The sequence below is a fragment of the Rissa tridactyla genome, chromosome 2 (assembly GCF_028500815.1).
Source record: "Rissa tridactyla isolate bRisTri1 chromosome 2, bRisTri1.patW.cur.20221130, whole genome shotgun sequence".
Lineage (NCBI taxonomy): Eukaryota > Metazoa > Chordata > Aves > Charadriiformes > Laridae > Rissa > Rissa tridactyla.
This window is the reverse complement of record NC_071467.1, coordinates 147,233,201-147,260,084: the sequence shown is the minus strand read 5'-3', so window position 1 is coordinate 147,260,084 and position 26,884 is coordinate 147,233,201. Positions and strand designations below refer to the sequence as shown.

The window sequence follows — 26,884 nt, the reverse complement described above, 5'->3', positions numbered from 1 at the left end:
CGCTCCCACTGAAGTGTTTCTTGGAGCTATTCAGGACTGTGTTGCGGTCACATAGAGCACACAGTCCACTTTCATCTGCTGAGCCAGTTGTTCGCTTTCTTTCTGTTCCAGTGACAGCCCCTGCTGCTCATGTGCATCAGGACCAGCTGCTTCTTAGCCTGGGTCACCTTTGCTGCCTTCAAAGGCAATTGTGGCTTGAGTGCTTTTGGACTGGTGGGGATCTCAGTGGAGTATTTTGTAGTAGATGTATGTGCATGTGTATAGTGCAGCAGCGGTGTGAGTAAGGAATGTGCTATGAACAAGGACAGGGTAGGTTATTCAGAATCAGGGTAATGGTGATGTGGGAATACTTAGTTACAGTAGCCTGGAAAAACAGAAAAAATGGCTGTTACTTTACAGAGGACCTCGTAAATTTTTCCTGTATGCTCAGTCCCAGTTTTTATCAGCCCACCTCTGTGCACTGACAAGATTTCCACTGAGAGCTACCGAGCTGGCACATGAATGCATGAGTACTCTGTAGGACATTTACTGAACTTGTTTTTCATTACATAAAATCTGTTTTGTTCAACTTCACTCTGCCTACATGGATAAATTCTTACTGCTCACCTCATGCAGCCACAAGACAGCTGGGGTGTTCGCAGCTCCTAACTTCTGCACTTTGTGCTCAGCCTGGTTGTTGCATGCCCATCTTCGATGAAACTCAGGGAAAACCCTGCCGATGGCTACTGCACAGGCATGGTACGTTTCCTATTTTGATATATATTTCCTTTTCCAGCATGCTGGGGTACAGTGTTAGCAGGTGCACTTACTCCACTTAGTTCAACAGGGAAGTAAGACTCAGATTTTACCAAAGGTCTACAGTTCTGCTGGGTGTGGACGCCATTGTTCACAACTTAAGAGCCACCCCAGTTCAAAGATATCTGTACAGAGCCTTACAAATGTGAATGGAAGCTACCATAGGGCTGTATGATAATTCAGACTGAAGGGACCTCAGGAGGTCCTGCTCAAAGTAGATTCAGCTGTGATCAATTAAGTTTTGAAAACATCATGGATGGAGCCTGTTTAACTTTGCATAGTCTTTTCTATTACTTGACTGACCTCATGGTGGAAGAGTTTCTTCTTATATCCAGTCTGAACCTCTTTTTCAATTTATGCACATTCTCTGTTGTGTTCCCACAAGGCACCACTGTGAAGAGCCTGGTTCTCTGTTCTTGATACTCCTTGCAGGAGTTCTTCAACTCCTTGCAAGTGTTGGAAGGCTGCTGTTAGGTCACTTCAAAACCATCTCTTCCCCAGGCTGAACAAGCCCTGTTCCGTTAGCCTGTTCTCACAGGGCAAGTGCTCAGCCACCTGACCATCTTGGTAGCCCTTGTTGCTCTCACTCCAGTTCATTATCTTTCTGGTATTGGAAGCCCAGTGCTGGATGCAGTATTGTAGATGTGGTCTAATGAGTGCTAGACAGAAGGGGATAATCACTTCCCTCAGTCTGCTAGCTGTGTTCCTGTTAATACAGCCCCAGGCATCCTCCTGTGTAAGGAGAAGCTGTGTTGCCCCACGCAGGGTGTGAGCAGAGGGCTAAGGCTCTCTAACAACGCAAGGGTGTTTTAAACTGCAGCTTGAATTGTCATGCAAGTAGCAGGAGGCAGATGGCTGAGCCTTCTTCTCTAGTAGTGATCAGTATGCCACCGTGGTATGTCTCTTTCTGCCTCCATCTGTTGTCAGGCTGGTGGTGGAGTAACCTATGGTGGGACATATGCAAGGCTACCATTGTATGCAGCACCACATAGAGAGACTTGTACACATGCTTAGCTGTACTGCTGTCCCTTTTTGCAAGAATTATTGTTGGAAACAGAACCTTTTTTCTGGCATGTCAGAGTCCTTGCTCATTTGTTGCTTCTTTCCCAACACTTTCAGCCAAGAAGCAATAGGCAGAGTTTTAAGGGTAGAGATTTGAGAAGAGGCCAATGACAGAAGAAAGGGACAAGAATTGAAAGGCACTGAGAGAGTTTGAATTGTGTTTCCCTGGCGAGCTGCAGTGCTGGCCACTGGAAAGATTTTGCCTTGATCCCACTACTGGTTTTACTTTGATGTGAGCATTTGCAGCTGTGTTTTCCTCGTTTACCTCACTTGGCAATTGTTGGCTTTGGGGAGAAAAAAAGCCTACATGATTTGTGTATGAGAGTCCTTGATAGCGGGAAATTTACCATCGAGGCATAACAGTGACAAGAAAGTAGAAACCATAACAAAATTCACTGTTTAAATGTTAAATTTATGTGTCTGTCTTTCTCATTTAGACCATTAATACGAAGGTAGGGTTTTGAACCCTATTTTCAGTTTTTATCCTGGCATCAGAGAACAAAGGTGGCAGCATCTCAGAAAGTCCAGGAGTTGTGAATTTGAGGGTAGGTACCTATAGCTGTCTCAGAAAAGCACATCATTATTATCATAATCCCTACCATTTTATCTGTTTATATGAGTGAATTGTGTAGTCTGGTAGCTCTTAAGTGCATTGTATCATTATCATGCACATCAAATCAAACCATAAACATTTGTATAAGCAGTGGAAACTGTGAGAATGAGTCACTATTCTGTCCTTCAAATGAAGTTCTGGATTATTTGAGGTTTTCAAAAAATTGTAACGGACAATTAAATGGGGAATTACACAGAAGGGAATTATTGATTCATTCTTAAATTTAAGTTAAGAAGAAAGAAGAATTTGTCTACCATTCCCATTGTCTACCATATGCCAGTTAATGAAGGTGAAAAAAGTAAAACGTTACCTTCCCTAGTTCTTGGAAAAGTTGGCCTCTAATGAAAAAAAAAAAAAAAGGAAAAAAAGGATTAATTTGCAAATCTTGTTGTAAAGCATTTCAATGTTAATGATTTTCATTCTGTAAGGAAGATTAGTTTTATATAGAGATTTCTAATCCAAGTTTGTGGCTGTGTGTGCATGTTTATCTCAACTTTAGTATGGCTTTTGATAGTCTCTCATAACATCATCATAGAGAAGGTGATGAAGTATGGGCTAAATAAATGGGCATTGAGGTGGACCAAAAACTGGCTGAATTGCCAGGCTCAAAGCATTGTGATCAGTGGCACAAAGTCCTGCTGGTGACCAGTCACTAGTGGTGTACCCCAAGAGTTGATACTGAGTCCAGTATTATTTAATGCTCTCATTAAGTATCTCGGTGATGGAACAGAGTGCACCCTGGGCAAGTTTGCCGAAGACAGAAAACTGGGAAGAGTGGGCAGTACACTGGAGGGTTGTGCTGCCACCCAGAGGGATCTCGAAAGGCTGGAGAACTGGGATGACAGGAACCTCATGAAGTGCAATAAAGTGAAATGTCAAGTACTGCCCTGGGGGAGGAACAGCCTGTCAGCCATCAGCCTCCTGGGCTGTGCTATGAAGAGTATTGCCAGCAAGTCCAGGGAGGTGATCTTTTCCCTCTGCTCAGCCCACATCTGGAGTGCAGTACTAGAACACACTGGAGTGAAGCAAAGGGCCACAAAGATGAATGCGAAGATGACTTTCCAGTGTGAGGGTGGCTGAACACAGGCACAGGTTGCCCAGAGTGGTTGCGGTGTGTTGGTGTGTCCGTCCTTGGAGATATTCAGAAGAGGACTGGGCACACTCCCAAGCGACCTGTTCTAGTTGGCTGTGCTTTGACAATTTTTAGAGGTCCTGTCCACCCTCAACTTTTCTGTGGTTCTGTGATTTAGAAACACAGAGGCAAGAAGGTTTAGGAAAGCCACAGTGAAGAACTTGTGCTGTTAAAATGTTGGAGCAGAAGTTGTTCTTAAAGTTTCTTCCTGGAGAACAGAGAGGATGGGGGTCCAGTGGTACAACAACTGTAGCTCGGACTCCTTTGCTTCGTCTGTAGTAGCAAATTAAAGATTGATATGAAACTCAGTTGACTACACTGTTAAATTGCTAAAATGGTGCCAGGCACATTTGCTTTAGCCTGTGCTAGTTACTCGCTCACAGGCAGGTCCTAGGTATGGCTTTGTCCATGGCCAAGCCAACTTCTGCTCTGCCCAGGCAGTTTGGATGTGGTGACCTTGCTTTGGACAGTAGGGAAGTTAAGCGGTATTGATGTGGGCTGCTCCATGCCAGTTCGCCTCAGTACCAGAGAGGCTTTTTAATTTACTAGCACAGATGTAGGCTTAAAGTCTGGGTGCCTGGATCCATAGCTGGCAACCAGAAGAAATGTATCTTCTGCCAAACCTCTAGCTCCCATCCTCATGAATCAGCTGTATTTTCAGGGCAGGACCTCATCAGTCTTTTATGACTGATAGGGAACCAGGACAATAGACACTTTGTCTGAGCCAGAAGCCCCTGGAGACAGTGCTCCAAGTGTCAACTTCATTTATAAAAAATGGAGGAACCTTAAAAGACCTGAGAAGACATTAAAAGACATATTAAAAGACTTGAACAAAAAAAAAAAAGAGCTTAAAAACATAAAAGTATTTGCATGGGAAACTTAAATATATATATTTTAAATTCTGAACAGCAGCAATAGCAATGCTCCATTGTTCCATTTTATTTCTTATAGAGCAGAAATTCTGTTTTTTGAACAGCTGTGCTGACAGTATTCCCTCTACCTATTCTTCACAGTATATCCAGCTTCCCATCAAAATAGAACATTTAGTCTTTCACTGGTGAGCAATGCACAACCTGTATGTTTTTAATAACTTGGATGAAGCCAGGTAATTCATCATGCCCTGGAGTTTTTTTTCAAAGACATCTTTTTATTCTGCAAAAATTATGTCTTCTGAAAATTGTTTTTTTTTCCAGGTACTTGTTCTGGATTCCTTTCACCATTTGTATTTGAGTGAAACTATGGATGTTCATCAAGTATGGAGTGTGGACAGCTGTTATCCAGATATTTTAGTTTTCATTTGGATAACATAGTTAGCGAACTTGGGCTATGGTGTGCAGAGGTTTTCCCTTGGCTTTTCTTGGACGCTGCTCTGCTCCAGAGATGCCTCAAGCTTTCTTGAGTGCAGTCTTCCTCACCTTGATTTGAGTAGAAGTGATGGTGCTAAACACCTTGGAAATCTTCATCCGTGGGTTTGAAAATGCTAACAGACCTCCATCAGCCAAAGCCTCACGTGTACTGGTGCAGGAGGACAGATAGCATGGCAGAACTGAACTCTTCTGTAGACTTCAGCAATGTGTTTTAAGTTTTAAATGTGCTCTAAGTTTTTGCAGTTTTAAGCGGATGCTTAAGAGATGCTATAAGCACTTGGAAATGCGTTAGTTTGAATGCTGAAACTGTTTTTATTTTGTGTATTGGTTCTTGTGTTAGAAGTTATTTGTGGAAGGAACTCTATGCTGCTGTCTGGTAGTAGACTTCTTTCAGTGTAAACATCCATATGAAGCCCCCAGGAATAATCTCAATACAAGTAAGGAGGTATGATTATATATCCAAGAGACATTTGCAGCACAGTTCAGTTTTGGCAGAAGGCATATGGCTCTTTAAGCTTTAAAATATTGTTTTATTTTCTGAAATATACAGAAAATACAGAGTTTCTGGAATCTAAAATATTTTTTAATGTAAATTACAACAGTTCCGTAGAGGAAGCCATGTGCTTTACCAGTGACTCAATGCGAGTTGGCTGGCACTCAGGTGATTTTAGTCACTGAACTGCTTCAGAGGTTTCAGGCTTCTTCCTTACTAAGTTGCAAGAAATTAGTGGAAATATTTTGTGTTTCTATGAACAGACAGGGTTGGCTGTCTCACTGTGTGCAAAGATTATCAGTATGTCTGTAGGGGGAAAAAGAAAAATAATCTATCTCCCAGTAAAAAAGTTAGTGATTCTGTGGAAACAGAATTCAAGTTGCATATAGATAATGAAATAATTTTCGGGATGGCTTTTTCCTTCATTTTTTATAAAATAAGTATTTTTTTCCTTTTTAAAAATAGTTTTATTAGTAATAATCTGTATGTAACTGGAATAATATTTGGAGAGAAGGTCACTAGCACTCTAGTGAAAATGCAGAACAAAATATCTTTTTGTCAAAAAACCCCCCAAACTTCAGTACAGCAGGTACAAATAGTTTGCTTTGCATTTCTTTATCTCTTACTCAAAGACTCATTCAGTTTTATTCCGAACGGATTCAGTTGCCCTCTGAGGGCACTGTCCATAGAGGATCTAGTTGATGGGTGTGTGGGACTGTAGTAAGAGGTGTAGAAGGGTCTCAGATAGTGACATCTGACAGATTTGTGGCCTGCAGCATTTAGGAATAAGGAGGAGAATTAGGAGATATTTTACTTTCTTTTTTTCATGATTATGAATACCCTCCCAGGTCTTCTGCGTTTGCGTGGTGTAAATGCTGTTTAATGGCTAAGCCGTGTGATTTGAAGCACAAGCTTTCCCTTTCATCTTACGCATATCATGTCTTTTCACAATCAGTTCAGGGACTTCCTTTCTTTGCCATCTATCCCGTAATTCACCTTTTTGCACCTGACCTAACAGCATGGCATTGCATCTGCTCTTACAGGCTGAATTTTTATGTAGCTCATGGAAATTAGTTTTTCTTCTGCATTTTGTTGTAGTTAAAATACTTGGTTTATGCTTTGGAAAGCTCATCTTTGTAAATTAGCTTAGGAATAGTTTGAATTCCTCTTATATGCTATCCAAGTAACATGGTTTTGTTTGTGACTATTTTCTATCTGAAAAGGTTTGTTGGTTAGGATATTGGCAGCCCTTCAGTAGTCCTGTTTCCAAGGAGGGAGATGGAAAAGGTTTCTTTGCCTTTTGACCTGAAGTTATCGAGAGAAGCAGATCAACAGTGAGGTCTTCAGGAGTGAAAAGCCCAGATGTCATCAAGTTCTGCTTGTTTGAGTAACTTTCTCTGTGGAAGCTTGAGGAAGTGACCTTGGATGACATCCAGTGCAGTTGCTTTGGTCTCTCAAAGAATATTTGGTAGAATTTAGGGTCTGTGTCCAACAAAATGAGGAGAAAGTCCATGCTCTATCAGTTACCTAAAGCACATTAATTTGCCTGAGTCTTTGTTGAAAATACTAAGAGCTGTGACACCAACCCCTATACTTTAATAGGAAGATACATGGTGGTATAGTTTTGGGCAAGGAGAAAAAGAGAGAAAGCAAAGAGGGGAGAATATAGCCTTCATAGCAATACTGGTGGAGCGTTTAATTAGCAATGGCAACTGCACCTGATTCTACTTAAAATAATTAGCTGTCCATGAGGAGCAGAGAGCATAATGTATGCATAAATCCTGGAGGTGTTTGCAGGGTACTAGTGCAAATATGTTACCTGGTTGTTGCTTTTTCACGATAAATAAAAAAAAATTTTAAAAACCCTGTAGTTCAGTCTGATTACGTAGGCTTTAGAATCTGGCACTTAAAAGGTGGGATCTTCTGTGAGGTACGACATCCAGCACTACAACTGTTGGTCATTGTGAGGGGCCTATGAAGTGTTAACATGCAACTATATTAAATTAATTTAACAATACATTGACTTTTGCCAAGGATTTACATTAAAAATTACAGTGTTTGCTTTTACATTCTCTTAACTTTTCAGTGGAACAGGCCAAACCTTTCTTTTACCTTTTCAGTAGAACAGGCTTTACTGAGAGCATTCTTCATTTGCAGGCAAAAGATGAATGTGTAATCCAGTAATTTTGTGTAGGTAAATGTTCTATAATATGAAATCTTATATGCTATACTAGCAGAAACTATCTCTTATAAAATGCTTGCATGGTATAACATTTTTTTTCTTGTTCTATTAATACTAATTTTGTACAAGTGCATACATTAAAGGAGAGAGAGTTAATAAAACTGTACAGATGACAGCTGCTTAAAGTTTAAGTATGTGAACAAGCAACTAGTAAAATTTAGAAATATTAGAAATATTGTATTTAACGTAAAAATACAAATCCATGCTTTATCAAGATATTTATTTGCAGTATTAACTGATTTGAAACTTGTACCGTAATAAAAAAAACTGGAAACCCTTCCAAAGAGGAAATAATTTCTAAATAACTAAAATGTAAAAATGGTAGTAATAACAGGTCAAGTTCTTTATTTTTGAGGCTGAAAAAAAGGAAATACTGAATATTTTTGTATCAACCATGAGTTTGTCTATACTATTACTTGCCAACCCTATTAGAAATGTAAAAGCAGAATGGTGTCTCTGCCCTACTAATTTTGTCATTTTCCACTTGGCAAAAAGCTAGCTTTTCCTTTTTTTTTCCTCTAGCACACATGTAAACATAGCTCTGTTTAATTTACTTTTTTTTGCTGCTAGCTTGGAACTGCTGATGTTGGCACAGTTTTATAGGACAAATGCTTAATGCTGCAATTACAGTTAAAGAGGAAGCAATATTAAGACACTGGAGACAAGTTGTTTCCATCTCCCTTCTGCTCTCCTCCCCCAATTTTTTAATAGTGTCCAAATTACTTAAGTTACAATATCTGATGTCTACTACCATAGTTAGTTGCAGAAACAGTCTCTCTAAAGGGAGTAGTGCATAATGTAGATGGCTAAGCTCTCCAGGATGACACCTGTAGCTCCTGAGGAGGTCAGTCAGTTCTGACTCGAGCTTAGTGGACTGAGCAGACTTGGCAGATGTCTTTTGGCTTTTAGGGGTCTTAGATTTCCCACCCTCTTGATAGCCATCTAAATAGTATTTTTTGTGAGGTCAAAAACCCCTCTGATGTCTTTCTAGTATTTATTTCTCTTATGTCTTCCAGATGGCTTATTAGTATCCCCTTAGTCCTATTTGCCATGTCTTTGAATGATAACTTTGGAATTCAGAAGCACCAATGAATTGTCTAATATAGCTTGGCTTTATAGGTTTGCAAAAGAAACAAAGAAAAGCAGAAAGATTAAAAAGCCAGTAAGCTTACACAGAAGAGTTAAGAAGTAGAAAACATGGAAGCTGGGAGACAGAAGAAAAATATAGTCCGTATTCAGTTTCCCAGGTTTTGGGCTTTTAACTAGTTTTCTTTCCTCAGTTTTAAGAGTTCAACAGCTGCACTCCAATTTCATTACAACTGCGATCTACTGATATATGGCCTAACAGTTTTTCAATGAATGAATGAGAGTTCCATTTCTTACAGAATCACAGAATGATAGGGTTGAAAGGGACCTCTGGAGATCATCTAGTCCGACCCCCCTGCCAGAGCAGGGTCACCCAGAGCAGGTTGCACAGGAACACGCCCAGGTGGGTTTTGAACGTCTCCAGAGACAGAGACTCCACCACCTCTCTGGGCAGCAAATATTATTTCAGTCAATACTTTCTTGGAAGATAAGGACTTAATACAAGCAGTAAGCAGTAGATAATCAGTCTTTCTGGATCTCTGCTGTTATTGTAACAGATTTTTGACATTAAAAATTTTAGAATGAAAGTTCTGTTGTATTTCTTGCATTTGAAAAGCTGTCAGAGAAAAAAAGGCATTATTAGGACAGATTCAAGTTTTACTTCTCTTCTGCTTGTAGATGGACTTAGTATCAGAAAGCCTTGAGTTTAAATGTCCATTTAGATGTTCCATTGAAATCCCCATACTGAGTGCTTCTGATTGCCTAGGAGCTTTTGAAAGTGCCTGATCTGTTCTTAAGTATGTGTTTATAAGATGTGGTTACTGGCAAGATTTTCTCAGCATGACTAAGTGAACAGCTGAAATTGGAGTGTTTCTTGAGTACAGTGTTTTGATTTTGTCTTAAATGCCAACCATTGGTGTGCTGCAGAGAACATTAATAACAATGCATAGAAAAAAATAATAATTCAGGGGTGAAACCATTTTCTTTATGTGTATCAGTTGCATGGGACTCTTAATTCCAGGCAGGAATGCAAAGACCCTTGGATATTCAGCCGAGGGTTGTTCAGCCTGGAGAAGAGAAGGCTCTGGGGAGACCGTATTGTGGCCTTCCAGTATCTGAAGGAGACCTACAAGAAAGCTGGAGAGGGACTTTTTACAAGGGCATGTAGTGATAGGACCAAAGGGTAATGGCTTCAAACTGGAAGAGGGTAGATTTAGGTTAGGTATCAGGAAGAAATTTTTCACTATGAGGTTGGTGTGACACCGGAACAGGTTGCCCAGAGAAGCTGTGGATGCCCCATCCCTGGAAGTGTTCAAAGCCAGGCTGGATGGGGCCCTGAGTAACCTCATCTAGTGGGAGGTGTCCCTGCCTATGGCAGGGGAGTTGGAACTAGATGATCTTTAAGGACCCTCCCAACTTAAACCATTCTATGATTCATGAAATAGCTTTAATTTCTGCTAATAGAAGGAGTTTAGACAATGTTACCCAACTGGCTACGTGCTTCAGTGCAGAGAAGATGAGAGTTAGGTGTAGAGCCTGTAACTGAGCTTGATTTCTGATTTGCAGTCACATAGGGCTATACAAAATTCTACACCATCTGGGTTGTGGTGTTTACTGTCCCTACAATTTTTCTTTATAAATATGTTATTGCAGTACTGTATTTTTTCCCCAATATTCATATGATGGATGTAGTTTTTATCTTATGCCATTTCTTTGTTATGCCATGATATTTAATGTGGATAAATCTTTTGAAATCCTTTTGATTAACGTTCAAGGGAGGTCACTTTAGCATATCTTAAATTGCTGCCTGGGGGGGCCTTTCCTGTCTTCGTCAGTCATGAGAAACCTTGAATTGCTATACAGGCACAGAAAGAGTTGTTTGTTGTAAGTGTGGCAGGCTGAGGTATAATGCTGCTCTGATGTAATGACGACTTTCTACTAAAAGTACCTTACTGTGTATGAAGGATAGGAAGAGGCTAGATGTACTATTGGAATGTCGGGGAAATAATGTTGGTTAAGCTAGTTGTAAAGACACAGTTTAATGTAACATGTTGTACCTTTTGGTAATGAAATGATTAAATAAATTACCTATATAGTCTTTGACACATTTCATTGAATACCAATAGATTTTATTACCTGGGGAAGGCTTACATAAATGATTTAAGTATACATACCTGTGATTAGAAATCAGATCATGAAATGACAGTATTTGGAAGAAAAGAATCTACAAAACTTTCGACTGTAAACCTGTCAAGATTTGGTAGTCTTGATATGTAAGACGGGAACCCCTGGAGTTAGTCATGTACAGAAATACTGACTTGTGGTAAGCAGAGAAAGCATTTACATGAGTAATTTTTTTGGCATAAAAGTTCTTATTACTTGAAAATATTCCAAAACTTGTGGGGGAGGGGGGGGTGGAGGGGAAAGGGAGGGAGGGAGAAACACATTTATCGTATTATAAGTAAGAGCAGAATTTAGAAACTACTTGCATAACTCAGTGTCATGCTGCTTAAGATACTGATCCATTGCTGGTAGAATAAGAGGAAAATTTTAGGAAATTTGCAAGAAAATTTACCACTGCTGTATGTATGAATTATACCCCAGAGGTCTGATAAATATCTATATCTGTAGCACCTCAGGACTATGCTGAAGTAGGCAGACCAAGCATTTAGATCTGTGCAAAACATACTGCTTTTATGGTGTACCTCTGTGTGCTCTTGCTGACATTCTGTAAAGAGGATAGCAAGACGTTGAAGGGATAAAAAATAATAGGCCATAGCAACTATGGGTCATACTATGTGTGGTTTTTTAGATCTGCTGCTGTAAACCAGCAAATGAAGTTAGTGAGAAACTCAGCTTCAGTCTGTGTTTTTTGCTGCTCATATTCATGGACTTTTGTCTCATGGATATTTTCAAAGAAATAATAGCAATCACACCATCTGAAAGAAAAAAATTTGGAAACATTGAGGCATCAGCCTTTTGTTGTGCTACTGGTGATCGCTTCGAAATATATAACAAAGTTTTCTTTAACACCTGTGGTGTTTTCTGTGTCTATACAAGTAATGTATAGACCCAGGTGAGCTCTGGGTGAAGCCTAGCAGTCCTGGGAGCAGTCTAGCAGTGGCGAATGGTAAAATGCGAGTGTGTCTTCTCCCTTCTTGACTGATTTCCTGTGCTCTTCAACGGATTTTGCTGTTGCAGTCAGATTTTTGTTTATTGTTTTGTTTTGCCACAGTTGCTTCCACCTTCCAAGTCTCCTTGAACTTCTTGTGCATCTTTTGTGTATCTTCCTTCAGCAGTGGCTCTCACTTTTTGATCTGTTGTCAATACCAATTTGTGTGCTGCCGATGGCTTCCTGCACAGCTCCGGGCTAGCCTGTAGTTCTCAGTGTGTGCTGATTCATTTTCTTTCCCCAAGCTTTGGCATCCCATAGCTGAGGAATAGGAAAATTGTAGAAATGGTGAGTGCCTGGCTCCACTGAAAATCCTGGCATTTCTACTTTTGACATCTGTGGAGCTTGGATTTTACTCTTTTTGATCTTTTTGCTAAATCCAGATGCCACTTGGCTGAGATCTGTATTATAACACTTCTTCTTATGATACAGAATCATAGAATGTGTTGGGTTGGAAGGGACCTTTAAAGGTCATCTAGTCCAACCCCCCTGCAGTAAGCAGGGACGTCTTTAGATCAGGTTGCTCAGAGCCTCATCAAGCCTGGCCTTCAATGTCTCCAGGGATGGGGACTCCACCACCTCTCTGGGCAACCTGTTCCAGTGTTTCACCACCCTCATTGTAAAGAACTTCTTCCTAATGTCCAATCTAAACCTACCCTGCTCTAGTTTAAAACCATTGCCCCTCGTCCTATCACTACATGCCCTTGCAAACAGCCCCTCCCCAGCTTTCTTGTAGGTCCCCTTCAGATACTGGAAGGCCACTATAAGGTCTCCCTGGAGCCTTCTCTTCTCCAGGCTGAACAACCCCAACTCCCTCAGCCTGTCCTTACAGAAGGAGGTGCTCCAGCCCTTGGATCATCTTCGTGGCCCTTCTCTGGTCCTGCTCCAACAGGTCCATGTCCATCTTGTGCTGAGTTCTTTCTGTGGTATTTTTTCAAATCTTTAAAATGAAAGGGTTTTGACCTGAATTCCTCAAGAAGCAAGACTCACCCATCTCCTTAACAATGTATTTTTCTATGTATAATAAATATGAAATTGCACCAGAGGTTTAAAAGAAAAATGTAAGAAATGGGAAAAATATGACTATCACCTAAGAGCTGCAGGATTTTTTTAATTCTTGAAACAATTTTGTGTAGGAAGCAGGAAGACAGCAATCCTCAGTGCTTAGAGCATGTGCCCAGCTGCCTGCATGACATGGTGCTGGTGGTGGCCTGGTGGCACTTGTCCTGCTGTTGTCACTGACCCTGCTCAGAGCAGTTCTCAGGGCAACTGGTTGAAATCAAAATCTCAGTATGGGAGCACTGCAAATTCAGACAACACATTTATCTGCTGACCAATATCTGAAAATCTATTTGGAATAGGTTTCGTGGTCATCTTAGTTTTTTAAGTACAAAGTAATTTAATGTTGTTACCTCTACGCTTTTTTCCTAGAACTTAGCCAACACTGGCCGCTTGAGTAATGATAATGCTTTTGGATATAGGCTGTGAAAATGTTGGAAATCTACAAGACTTTACTTCTTTTTCAAAATAAATTGGCTTTTTAAATTCTCAAATAAGCTACTGTAGGTTACAGATCTATCTAGACCTCTTTTCCACAGCTGCCTCTTCTGCCAGTGATTATAAGATTACTATGTAGTCCACTTCTCTGTGATCTTGGGGCCAGATACAGTTGGAATTTTTAATGTGGTCCCTAACATTAGCTTTTGTAGGGAGCCCAGATATGGGTCTCTGTAGACAGGTATCAAGTGCAAGTCAGGTAGCACAATGATGTGCATATGCATATTGTATTGTGCATATTGTATGATAGTAACATTTTTTTTCACGTTATCTTACTGTTTGCTAAATCTCCTTCAAACCAATACAAACTCATTTCTCTAGGGGGATTTTTCTTATAAGCAGGAACTTGTATTTAGCGAGCATATCGGAGCAACTTTCTCTTAAACTTCAAATAAGAAGTACAGACACACAAATTAAATATCTGAAAAAGTAAGTCCCTTGAACAACAGAAGACAAAGACGGAAAAATATTTTCCAAAGCAAACTAATTGCAGCCAGAGTAGCTATTCTTCATGCAGTGGGGTAGTAGCCAAAGAGAATGCCACCTTCAGAATCATTTGTAGAGAATTGTAAAATCTTCCTTGTGCACTTCGTTGCCTGAGCTCTGCTGTATCGAAGCTGTGTTATGCACTTGTTTACATTATTCTTCCACCAGATGCCTTTATAGTCACATGCGAATAAGTGATCTTGCACAGAAAGTTCAAAACAAAAGAAAACCCAGAGAAATCCCTCCTGGAGCTTCAGAGCAGAAAGCACAACTGAGCAAGAATTTCAAAGCAAGAAGTCAGCTGTGGGCAAGGTTTCCCTCCTGCTGCTTCTTTCTCTGCTGTCATGCATTTTGCACGTCTTTCTGTGCATGGCACAGTTTCGGGATAAGGAGTGGAATGCAGTCCCATGCCTCTTCAAACCTGAGGGTAAGTTGCCACTTCAAGCACTCCCCGGCTGAGTACAACTTAATACCTTGTCACCTTTTCCCTGGGTAAATTATTTCATCTCATGTCTTTTACATGAGAGTTAATTGGAGATCTCCTGTGTTTCTCCTCTGTGGTTTTGTGCTGGTTGTGGATGTGGGCTCAGATCACAATTAACAGATTGGGCCCTTGCAGGGGGTCGGTCTCTCCTCCCAAGTAATAGGCGATAGGACAAGAGGAAATGGCCTCAAGTTGCACCAGAGGAGGTTTAGACTGTATATTACGAAAAATTTTTACACTGAAAGGGTTTTTAAGCATTGGAACAGGCTGCTCAGGGACGTGGTCGAGGCACCATCCCTGGAGGTATTTAAAAGGCGGGTAGACATAGTGCTTAGAGATACGGTTTAGTGATGGTTTTTGTCAGAGTTAGGTTGATGGTTGGACTAGATGATCTGAAAGGTTCCTTCCAACCTAGACAACTCAATGATTTTTATGGAGCTTCCCTGCCTGTCCATCAGTTGTTGCGAGTTTGGGTTGCATCCGAACTGCTACATCATTATCCACTATTTAATTTCAATTTGAAACTTTTGCGTGCGTGATACTGAAGTGCTAGTTAAAAAGCATAACTTTTATAGTTTTTCATAATTCTTGTAAGATTGGTTTCATTTTATTTTGTTACTTTTCAGTTTTTTTTTCTTTCCACTCTGTATTACTGCAACTGAAAATAAGTATATTTCCCACCCCCCTTATCTTTTAGAGTTTGCTTTAATTAGAACAGTTATTACAAACAAAAATTAGGAGAGGACAGATGTAGTGTAACATGACAGCACTGATGGTAACTGGTATTATGGAAAGATGTGTTGGAGCTGATACTCTGCTTGGGAGAATAATTTTGTTTTGTGTAGTTTGCGGCTGTTCTTTGGTTAAAAGATATCACAGATTGTATGTTGCAGGCAATTTACTGAGTAGGTGTTCTAGGGAAGTGATAACCCAGCAGAAATCTAGCAATTCTGACTAGGGTTATAATTCTGTAACTGTGAACAGTTAATGTTACGGTTAGAAAATACACACACATGCACACAAATCTCCTAGTTACATTGTAAATGTTGGATAAGTCAGAATAAGGTATGAGCAACTCAGTTTTAGTACATGCTCGAATTTATCTTAGGTTTTGAATCTGACCCTTTTTTCAAAAGAGGGAAAGCTGAGTCTTCATCCCACTATCTCTCAGAACTTATTATTCCTTTTGTTGGTTTGAAAGCGTGGAAAAGCTGATGAAAACCTTACAGCTAAACAAGTATTGGGGAAAATTTCTGTGTTCAGTCATTGGACAGGCTAGGAAACTTTCAGGTACTTTCCTGAATTCTTGAATGTTTTACTGATATTGTTTCCAAGTATCAATAGTGAAGGAGTTTCCTTATAAGGAGGCAGAGATTGAGTTGTGGTTTGATTTATTAATCAAGCTGAGCAGCTGAAGCAGGCAATACAGTAGCCCACAGCTGAGACACCATACTGTGTATCCTGATTTGTTCTGGAACTTCTTGTATAGGTCTTTATACAGGATTAATCCTAATAGCATTAGCGTGGTAAGACATATTGCTAAGTAGACTTAGACTACTAACAAAGACTTAAAACAAACAAAAAAATCCTTTGGACATTGCTATTAAATAGCTGACATGACATCAACCTCTTTAACCAATTCCCGGCTTTTTCTCAGACATCATCTTGGACAAAAGGGAAACTGAGCAACGGATTACCAGGGACCATGATAACACTGTCAGCCTTTTGAATTATAGGCTGTTGCCATCCAGTTACTCATCCTCATTCAGAACATTGTAATGAACGTTGTAATGAAACTAACTCTTAAACTGATAGTTAAAAAGCACATTTGATCATTTTAAAGCCTGTGTTTACGAGCCTTCTATTTCAGTCAAAAGTATCCAACAGTACAATGCATCTCAGATAGTTTTTGGATAATTTAGTAATTTAAATACTGATATTTTTAATGATCCTGAAGGCATAGTATCAGTAAAACAAATGTGAATGCTAAAGATAGGATTTAAATTTAACATTAGTCTTTTTAATGGTTCTGAGGCAAGAATTTCCATAAATTAGAAGGGATATATCTAAACCTGTGTCTTTCTGGTTTGATATACTGTGTAGGTGGTTTCATAAATCATCTGCAGTTAAAATGACAACCCATAGTAGAATGGTCTGCTAATTTAATTTTGCTAAATGATTCTTTTTTTAAATCACTGTAATACGTTGCGATAAATGGTTAATATGATCAGTTTAAAGGCCAATTTAAATTTCAGCAGGTTTTTTCACTTCTGTCATGTGTATTGTTTACTTCCATGGTCAAGTGCAAATACTTTTCATTGATATAATCAGTTTACGTAGTAATTTCAAGCATAATAAAGCACTGCTTGTTCAAGGCTAAGCATACCTTTTTTTTTTTACTTGAAGTTTGGAGCTACTGCTTCTAAAATAAGTGATGATCTTAGATACAGTGGTTCTTAAGTGGTTTGCTCTTACTGTTGAAATACCTGTGAACTTCTGAATACTAAATGTGGAAGAAACCATTTCTTTTGCAAATGATGAGAAGTAAAAGCTGGTGTATGATAGGGACATGTATATACGTTCCTATGCTTCAAATTTGGAAGCCTGGGTTTGCAGAGATGTTCTCTGCTGCTGTTGCTAACAGGGTCCCCGAGGATTGTGGCTGTGACACCTGCCTCAGTGCTGTCCGCACGTTTCACAAGGGGACTAGGCCAAAACCCCCATCTGAAAGGGATGAGTACAGGTGATCACTGTGATCATAATGCTGGGGTCATGGTATGTGACCACAACAGAAAGCAGTGCTATGAAAGTTGGTGGGAATGCTTTTGAAAAATGATGTCATGCATATGTTGAATGTCAGTTGCCTGTGTGGCAGTTGAATTTTTTGGGGCAGGTATTCTGTCATCCACATGAATTATCCATAGATATCTGAATGGCTGCTATTTTTTTTAAGGTGTGCATTTTGCACTGTTCATTGCTACAATCTTCCTTGGATATCAGCAAGCCCTGGCTGTGAGGTGGCTTGTTGCCTTCTCCAGCTGTCTATTGCTGCTTTCCAAACAGGGCTTATGACCCTCCTTGTGGGCCAGTCTGGCATTTGTTTTTCTCCTCTATACGTAAGAAGGAAGGGTGAGACAGAAGAGGTGAAATAAAGAAAAGAAAAAAAAAAAAAAAGAAAAAGAAAAAAGCAGCCCTTCTGGAAGTATCTTCTCTGTCCCAAGGTATTACACTGTGCTGATACCATCTGCTTCATGCAACAGCCAGTTGGAGTTGATGTCCTCTAAGCAAAACCTAGTTCTATCTCCCTGTGTGTTGCTGGGTCTTTGGCTAAGCTATTTGGCTGTGTGGCAACGTCTGGCTCTAAGGGGGGTGGTGGTGAAAAGGGAGGAAGACAGGCAGCAGCATATGCAGCACTCCCAGTGGTTTCTCTGGCCAAAGCCACAGTTTAGGTGGGACTAGGAGGACTTGGCTGTAACTACAAAAGAATAGGCTGGAGGGTGTCATGCCTAGAAATTTTGCTTTCTAGTTTTTGGTGACGTGAGCTATCCGAGACAAGTGGCTAACGTAATGGGTGGGAATGTATTTCACCATAAGCTTTTAAGCTTACATTGGCATTATTCGTCCGTCTGCCAGTATCGAACCTGGGCTGGCTTTTACATTTCTGTCAGGAAAAACTTCCTTCCATCAAAGCGTTGCATCTTTACTCTTTCTGTGCAGTTATTAGTCTGAAATCCCCAGGTTGTCCTGTATTTCTCCTGTTTCCCTGTGTAGTGACGCCATAAATGAGGGGATGTTCCACAGCCTCTTGATGCCTCAGTCTATGGTATAGAAGTTCTGGCAATGCAAGATGTCTGATGGGGGGCATCAGGCCTGTAGCAGAGACTGGGCTTTACGAAATTCAAGCACCATTTCTCGTCAAGTATTGCTGTTGTATTTCTGAACAGGAAACGCTCAGCTTTTGGCTAAAGGCCAAAATCCTTCTTAATTTTTCACGGTTGTTTTACTGAAACCATGTACTTCATGGAAACGAAACTTGTAAGCGGAAAATAAAACTTTCTAACAAAATACAATTTTGAATGAAAATATGTACCATCTTTACAAGGTACAGAAATTTTATGATGGAGCTACAGTGACTGAACTGGTTGCTGAAAGAACACATTAGAGGTAGTCTGGAGTTTGAACATGGCAATGTTTAATACTGCATGTCTTCAGATGCTTACTTCCTGCTTACTCCCTCTGTAGAAATTATGCTGCAAATGTTACTCTGTCTAAAATGCTGTGCCTGTCGTCTTGTACCTCTGAAACGTTAAGAGTCACAAATGGGGGAGCTGGCAGACATGGGAAGCTGTGAGTGGTAACTGAAGGCAGGAGTGCCTCACGTGGTTGTAAAGTGAATATTTTGGTTTGAGACTGAAGATGCTGGAAAGTAACTAGAATCAGTTTCCTCTTAGCGTTGCTGGCTCATAATAATATACCTATTTTGGGATAGGCTATTTAAGTTTGTTATTTCCCACTTTTTGTGGTCTTTTTTTTTTTTTGGCTGTAAATTTGCAGGATAAATCCATTAAAATGAATAAATCATGGTTCTGTAAATAAGTAGGATTTTACTATTAAAATTGTTTATCAAATGCCAAAGCAAATAGTAGGAACATACTGTAAAGGTGTAAGATTTCAAATGGAGAGAGAGATGCCCAATAGATTGCACTTCTGAGACACTATGACCTTTGGTACTGGATATTACAGCACCGTATTGACACACTGACCATTAAAGCATTTGACCTTTCTGTACCCGGAATGTACCTGCCTTGATCCTTCTGGTTTCTGCACTAGTGGATTTAAGACCCCATGGTACTCCAGCTGTACTCACTGATGTAACTTCAGTTTCCGTAAAACACTTCTATTTTAAGGCCTTTTAGTTTAGTCTTTTTTCAGCACATGATCATACCAAGACAATGCAATTAAACATAATTTTGTTCACTCTGTTGAAAACAAATTTTGGCTGGTCAGTCTCTGCAGTCCATGGGCAGGACAAATGGGTGGGATTTAGACTCATTACAGGAACCTCTTCATGTTGTTTCTGCAAGGCATAATGGACACAATATTTTTAGAGTAAATACTTCTAACAGAAACCCAAAAAAGAGTTCTGTACGCTGTAGGAAAGAGTGCTGGGATGCATTTGACTTTCTAGCATGTGTAAATATTTACCGTTCGGCTTTGTGCTTATTCTTCTAGACATTACCCAAAGCAGTCCTTCACTACAGTGGCCGACACACCAGAAAATCTTCGCCTGAAGCAACAAAGTGAATTGCAAAGTCAGGTAAATCAAACAATTCTTTTGGTTCATTAATATTAGACTGTCAGTCCACTTCTCTATAGTTTTGCTAAGTAGTATTAGTATTTCTTTGTACTAATACATTGTAGCACTTATTTAACTGTAATAAATATTTTTAGGTTGGTATAACGCTGCGAAAGGAGGGGTTTTATTTCTGATCTCACTTATACTAGTTACCATACTGTGTTACATACTAGTTTACCGTACTAGTTACATACATGCAAGTCCATTGACATCACTGAAATCCTTCATTTTCAACAGTATATGAAGTATCTAGGTAGTTTTTAATGTTTGAAACGTTATAGCTCAACCCAGAGGGTTCATTTGCATTAGACAGACTGTCATTGTTAGCTTGCATCAAATTTAGTCATAAAATAGCTGTGTGATTAGCAAACAATTAATTTGCCATTAGCAAATATTTAGAAGCCTTTAATACTTGTCAACATTGAACCAACTGAATGATCAGTTTATGGATCTGTTATGTCCTCTGTGAACTCATATATGGAGCAGTCTGTAAGCCAGTTGGGGTAAATATGTTATCAGTCAAAACTTATTTGGGTTAATAAGAAAAATATTGAAATTAAAACATAAAAAGAAAAGGGGAGGGAAAAAAAAAAAAGAAAATAGCAATGAAGACTTATGTGACCCAAACATGATTTTTGTTTTCTATTGTTACTTGGTAGTCTATAATATACAGTTCTTATTCATATAAATTTCTTAATATCTGGACAACCCCCTAAGCCTCTCTGATCCCTTATAACCCTTATAACTTTCCTATTGTTTGATTTATGCAACACTGGAAATTGGCCTGACTCTGTGAGACAATTGATAATATTTGATTGAACTTTATTTTGTGAAAGTTTTTTTTTTTTTTTTTTTTACTATTGTTGTAGTGTGGATTTAATTGTAATCTCATTATAAATTGATAACTATTGTTGTCAATTAATGTAGTAAAAAAAATGGAAAAATGGAAAACAGACAGTAGGCAACGAACTTTCTTGTTTGGGAACTTCTCTGTTGGTTAATGGGTGAAATCAAAGGAGGGCTAAAGAGAAACGCTAGCACAGATATTTAGCATGGTATAAATTTTTCAAAATTCTTTACATTTTGCCATTACAGTTATTGATTATAAAAGTTAGAGAAATTCTTTCATGCTGAAATTGTGACATCTGGAAAGAGGAGAGTTTGTGGAATGTACATCTCCACTTCAGTGGTTTTTAGAGTGGAGTTTCTTCATTTTCTTATAGTTCAGTGGTTCTGTGTACCGTAGTTACCGTTCTTTCACAAAATTAAGAGGAACTTGTAAACTATACTTTTTACAGGTCTGTTTATAAGAATATAAACTTTGAGCCCCCTATTTTTTTAGTGTCTTGATGGAAAATGTTGGGATTGAGGAGAACAATAAAATTTTACTCCTCTTTCTGTTAGTTTTTCACTGGATTGTCTTGTGTATCTGCGCATGCAGCCATGCACACGTGGATATGTACAAATCTCAGGCCAAAACTTAAAACAATCAGGTGTATGCTTTGCCCATGGCTACCTCTGTCTGCTTATCCCCAGGGTATCAGTTACACCAGGGGTGAGTTTGCCCACTGTGACTTTATAAGGATTCAGCTACACAAGCCTAATTTGGTCACAGCTCTACGGTGATGGTCAGAGTGGAAAAGAAGCCAGCTGACTTCCTCATGGCTACGTCACCTGCCTCGGGAGGCTGTGGTGAAAAAAGCTGAGACAGAGATTTCAAACCTTATACCCACAATTTTGTACCTTTACTCTCATGTGAATCATGAACCTTAATCGAAAAGGCCCTCAGGGAAGCCTCCAAAGCCATATTAGTTGCGGCAGGGGAAGTTTAGATTAGATATTAGGAAGAACTACTTTACTGAAAGAGTGGTCAGGCACGGGAACAGCCTGCCCAGGGAGGTGGTTGAGTCACCATCCCTAGAGGTATTTAAGAAACGTCTAGATTTGGCACGTCAGGGCATGCTCTAGTGACAGAGATTGTAGGGTTTGGGTTTTTTTTTTGTGATCTCAAAGGTCCTTTCCAATCATGAAGATTCTATGATTCTATGATTTAAAATACTGGCAAAAGACACATTCTAATGGGACTGGTTTTCTGTAGGCAGGTAGGCTTTAACTAGAGAACTTGTTTGAAGTTGGTTAAGAAAAGTATGAATGGGACGAATCCTGTTTGGGCGTTTAGAGAGGGCAACTCTCCTGTATGAAGTCCAGACAGATTAGAATCTCATTTAGGAAACTTACCTTGTTTTAAAGCAGTCTACTTTCTCCGTGGTTATTTTGATAATACTTCTGAGGGACTAGGGGCTGTTGAGAACTGTCAGGGAGGTGTAGAGGTCAACTGGTAGGCATCAGTCTGAGTTAAGACTAACATATTAAGGACTGAAATAATTTCTGTTTTTAAGACTGTGTGCTGTCCCAATACATGATGGGCTTGGTACATCTCCAGTTTAGCTCACATGTTCCAAACGTGCATGGATCAATTGTCTGTCTTGGCTAAATATTGAATAATCCAAGGACTGTGGTCTGTTTCTGGAGTACGTAAGAGAAATTGCTTTCCCTAACCTATTTGAAACATGCTGACATGGCACTTTGGAAGTGTAAGGAAACTTGTTCTGGCGTTGTTTTCTATTTGTAAACAGAGGACTTAGTATTGTAGGACTGGGTAAGCAATATCAACCAGAAACTTGGAGCTTGCTTATATATAAACTCGCTGCAACTGTTCACAATGCACTGGCATAAAACATTAGCTAAGGATCTACTCAGAACTTTGAACAAATTAAGGGTTTCTCTTCATTTCCATGTGCCTATTTTCAAGGTTATTAGGCAATAAAAGGCTTGCAGTTGATGCAAATATAATTCTAAATTGTAAGGGCACAAATTTACCTACTTTGAAGAAAGTCCATAATATTTCTGATCATCATTTGCTTCCTTGATGTTGATTCACATCAAGACTGTGTGAAGTAGTCTAGTCTGTAAACTGTTTTAATGCTGAAATAAAGATTCCAGGGACTTTTCATAATCCAATTTAAATCTTGTAATAAAACAAACCTTCAAAATATTACATAAATTATCAGAGTATAAGGACAGAGAAATTGCTATCCTGAATGGGCCCTATTGGCCGTCTAGTCCATCATCCTATCTTTTCAGAGAAAGCTGCAAGACTCCCAACTGAAACAAATACATGATATATAATTTGCTATCCTATTTCAGTGCTGTGCAGCAGAAAAAAGTGTGTACGTGGTTCAAGAAAAGCCCTTCACGTGAAACCAAACTTGGCTGGATAGAATCACATTATTACTACCTTTCAGTATTCATCAGAGCTGCTTGAGCCTCCTGCCAATGCAGTGACAATTTGGGACTGAACAAATTCTGTGTTCGGTAATGTAAAAAATTATGTTAACTTCTGAGTAAGAAGAAATGCTTTTCTACAGTAATAGCTGCTTTCTAGTTTCTAAGTAAACATCTTCAATGTTTTTACTTCTTAAGAGGCACAACCCTGTGTTTAACTGCAGGACTCCAAGCGGCTTTTCAAAATCTGTAGCTTTAGAACTATTGTTTATCTTACTCAGCAAAGCAGGAGGAATTGGTAAAGGAAACACCATTAAATATCATATAAGCTAAAAGACACACGTTTTTGTAAATTTGTTGTTCTGATTTTCATTTAAGCAGCAATTGTCAGCGTTTTAAGTTGAAGTGCTGGGTCCTCTATCAAGACTCCATTAAGGTCAGGATCAGATGCCAGGCTGTCATGTTGACATCGCACGACAAGAGCAAAACAAATAAGCCCAAAATACTGTTTTCTGGAGGAGTCAATAGAAAATGGATTGCTCTTTAGAACACTTGAAAAATTATGTTGTTAAGAAGTCAAAGGGCAGCACTTAAAAGCTTTCCAGAGAATGTTCTCCTTCTATACAAAATAATTTCAGAGCTCTTCCCTCCTTTAGCCTTTTGCTTCCATAGGTTTTCATTTAACTCTGTAGTTTGAAGGAGACACAAAAATATTTTAGGAGGAGGCTGTACATTTGATTTCCCGTTCTGGAAGACTCCCCAGTTCAGAGTGCCTCCTGACTGAAGAAAAATGAGTTTTAAGGTCTTTCATCCCCTAAATAAAGAATCTAGACAGAGATCCAGTGTCTCCAGTAAGATTTTTTTTTTTTTTTTCTTTATGCCTTTCTGGTGAAAAAATCCCTGTCTTTACTTTTTTGGGGGTTAGTGTGTTCTCTTACTCCATAGCATACAATGTATACTTTCCACATGCCCTTGCCTCACCTAGATGAACTCAGCTATAGAAGTCACCGATACGCTCACCTCAGCTATATTTACTTGGGGATTTCCTTTACGTACCTTAGCTACCGATCTCTCTAACTTTATAACAGTGTAAATTTTTCTGTGGCCTTTAGTTCTTGTCTGTGGCAATGCTGTGTAGATCAAAAGCAGCAAAGACACAGAGGTGTTCTGCAGCAGCTCTTGGCAAGAAGGATAACAAAATGTAGGATTAAAGGGAGGGCTGATATTTAAGGCGGGTTCTCATACTCTTTAACACTTTCTGCGGAAATCTACTTTCTGGTAAGTCTTGGGGAACATGATAAAAAATAATGCTATCGTCCTACTGCCTTCTTGTCCTAATCTGTGGTGACGCAGTGTAAGGCTGCTCTTCTTGGAAACTCCTAGTGCCTTTTTTTCGTATGGGAGAAAATACTTTTCGTTTATTTCTGTTACAGCAGCTTGGATACTGAAAGTGTATGGGGCGTTTTTGTGTAGGAAGAAACATACTTGCAGTTTTTCTCGTTACACTGAGTTCATAAAATGTTGATTTTCACGAAGTATCATCTTTCCTTAGGAGATATTCCCAACTGGATCAGGCTATTATCCTAATAGTCTAACATTTTAAGAGTCCTTACTTTCTCAGGAATTGCTTGTGTTTGTATCTTTATCTGCCAGTTCTCACCAGAATAATCATGGTAATATTGAGCATTTGGAAGAGAGTGAACCTCAGAAAAGGGAATAAAAAATCCTTATGGTCGGATGTTTGCCTCTGGGATGGCCATACTCCTCTCTGTTCAGCTGAAGAAGAGGTAGACTCCGCCTAGCAGTTCTCTGTGAAAGCGCAAGAGACGATGGGTGTAAACTGAAATACAGAAAATTCTGTTTATACATAGGGAAAAACTTTTCCACTGTGAGGGTGACTGAACACTGGCAAAGGTGGCCCGGAGAGGTTGCAGAGTGTCCGTCTTTGGAGATTTTTCTGGAGAGGATTGGGCACAGCCCTGAGCAATCTGCTGTAGCTGACTGTGCTTCGAGTATAGTGATGTATTCGGTGATCTCCAGAGTTCCCGTCCAACTTCAGCTGTTCTCAGATTCTGTGATTCCTCTTTGTTCTTTCCTTCCTCAGGTTCCTCTTGACCGTTTCTTTCTTCTTTCTTGCTGCCTTCTCTATGCTTCTCTGTTACAAGAGTGTGTGCTAGCAAACTTGCAGGCAGATTGTTTTTATTAGCTGTTTTTCTTGATTTGTTAAAAAGCTTTTTCAGTTTATATGCTCTGCTTTTATGAAGTCTTTGGAATGAACTGACACAGTGAATGCTATAGGGGAACAAAATGCTGGATGGATTACTAAAGCAGATATTAAATGGATTTCCTGGGGTACCCTGAATGAGATCATTGGAGAACTCACGAAGAAAACAATCCTTGGAGCTAGAGGCAAAGATAAAAATATCCTCCTTCAGCTGAGGAAAGGAGGAAGAAATACGGGATAGCAAGCAGAGAGGCTTGGTTATAGCTTTATGGGTGATTTTGGAAATTGTGCCAGAGGACCCTGGAATAGAATTTAAAGATGGGATTTTTCCAGATAGCCATCAGGCACTGATTATTTATCTGCTCCTCTCTCCAGTTGTCCAAGGACCTAAACCCAATTGACCATATGTATATGAAGAGGGAGGGGTGAGATAAGAAAAGAGTGCAGGCTTCTCAGTCATCTTCTTGCTGTTACTTCTGAGTGAGAAGTCCTGGAGTAGCTGATTGGGTTTGTGCATTAACATAAACCCAGACTGCCTGCAGGAAATTCGCCCTTGCTCCTCTGTAAGCCTCTGCACAGTAGCATTTAGTAGATCATGCTCACCTTCTAAATGTGATTTTTTTTCGACTTGTGGTTTGTTCCTTCTTCCCTTTTGAAGACTATTTAAATGACTTCTTTTATCTGCATGAGTCAAAGGCATAAAAATCATTCTTGAGCTTGCGAGGAGTGCAGGAGGCACAATGGATTTCAGTCTTCTGCAAAAATCGTTGTCACCTCTTCTGATTGTTATCTTGCCAAGTACGTGAGGGATTCTGTCTACATCCTCTGCACTGGACAGGCTCCTGTTACCATGCTACCATACATCTTCACTGTTTCTGGGTGGTTCTTTTTCCCCCCCTTTTTTCTTCCCCCCCCCCCCCCCTTTTTTCTTCCCCCCCCCCCCTTTTTTCTTCCCCCCCCCCCTTTTTTCTCCCCCCCCCCTTTTTTCTCCCCCCCCCCTTTTTTCTCCCCCCCCCCTTTTTTCTCCCCCCCCCTTTTTTCTCCCCCCCCCCTTTTTTCTCCCCCCCCCCTTTTTTCTCCCCCCCCCTTTTTTCTTCCCCCCCCTTTTTTCTTCCCCCCCCTTTTTTCTTCCCCCCCCTTTTTTCTTCCCCCCCCTTTTTTCTCCCCCCCCCCTTTTTTCTCCCCTCCCCCCCTTTTTTCTCCCCTCCCCCCCTTTTTTCTCCCCTCCCCCCCTTTTTTCTCCCCTCCCCCCCTTTTTTCTCCCCTCCCCCCCTTTTTTTTCTCCTGCCTGCAGTTACTAGACAGGCTGTAAGATTCAGGATATGACAGTAGTGCTTCTTCTCCTTTCCTGTCTGCTAGTCCTCACTGTCACAGAGGCTGGATCAGCACATGGAGATAAACAAGGTGTAACCCTCTGGTCAAGGGTCACCAGAACATAAAGCAAAGGCACCAAACAGTGTGTAATACCATAATAGTTGATAAACAGATTGGGAGGCAGAGACAGAGTTTCTCTGTGGAATACATTGACTT

The 26,884-nt window shown here is 39.9% G+C and overlaps 1 protein-coding gene across 2 annotated transcripts in view; it reads left to right on the top strand.

The window, feature by feature from the left end:
- NEBL (nebulette) overlaps positions 1-26,884 on the top strand; it is a 276,747-nt gene that overhangs the window by 66,211 nt on the left and 183,652 nt on the right. For both annotated transcript variants that reach the window (XM_054191075.1, XM_054191074.1), the window contains exon 3: positions 19,722-19,806. In XM_054191075.1, coding sequence (XP_054047050.1) covers positions 19,722-19,806 — 85 coding nt within the window. The remainder of the gene's footprint in view (positions 1-19,721; positions 19,807-26,884) is intronic.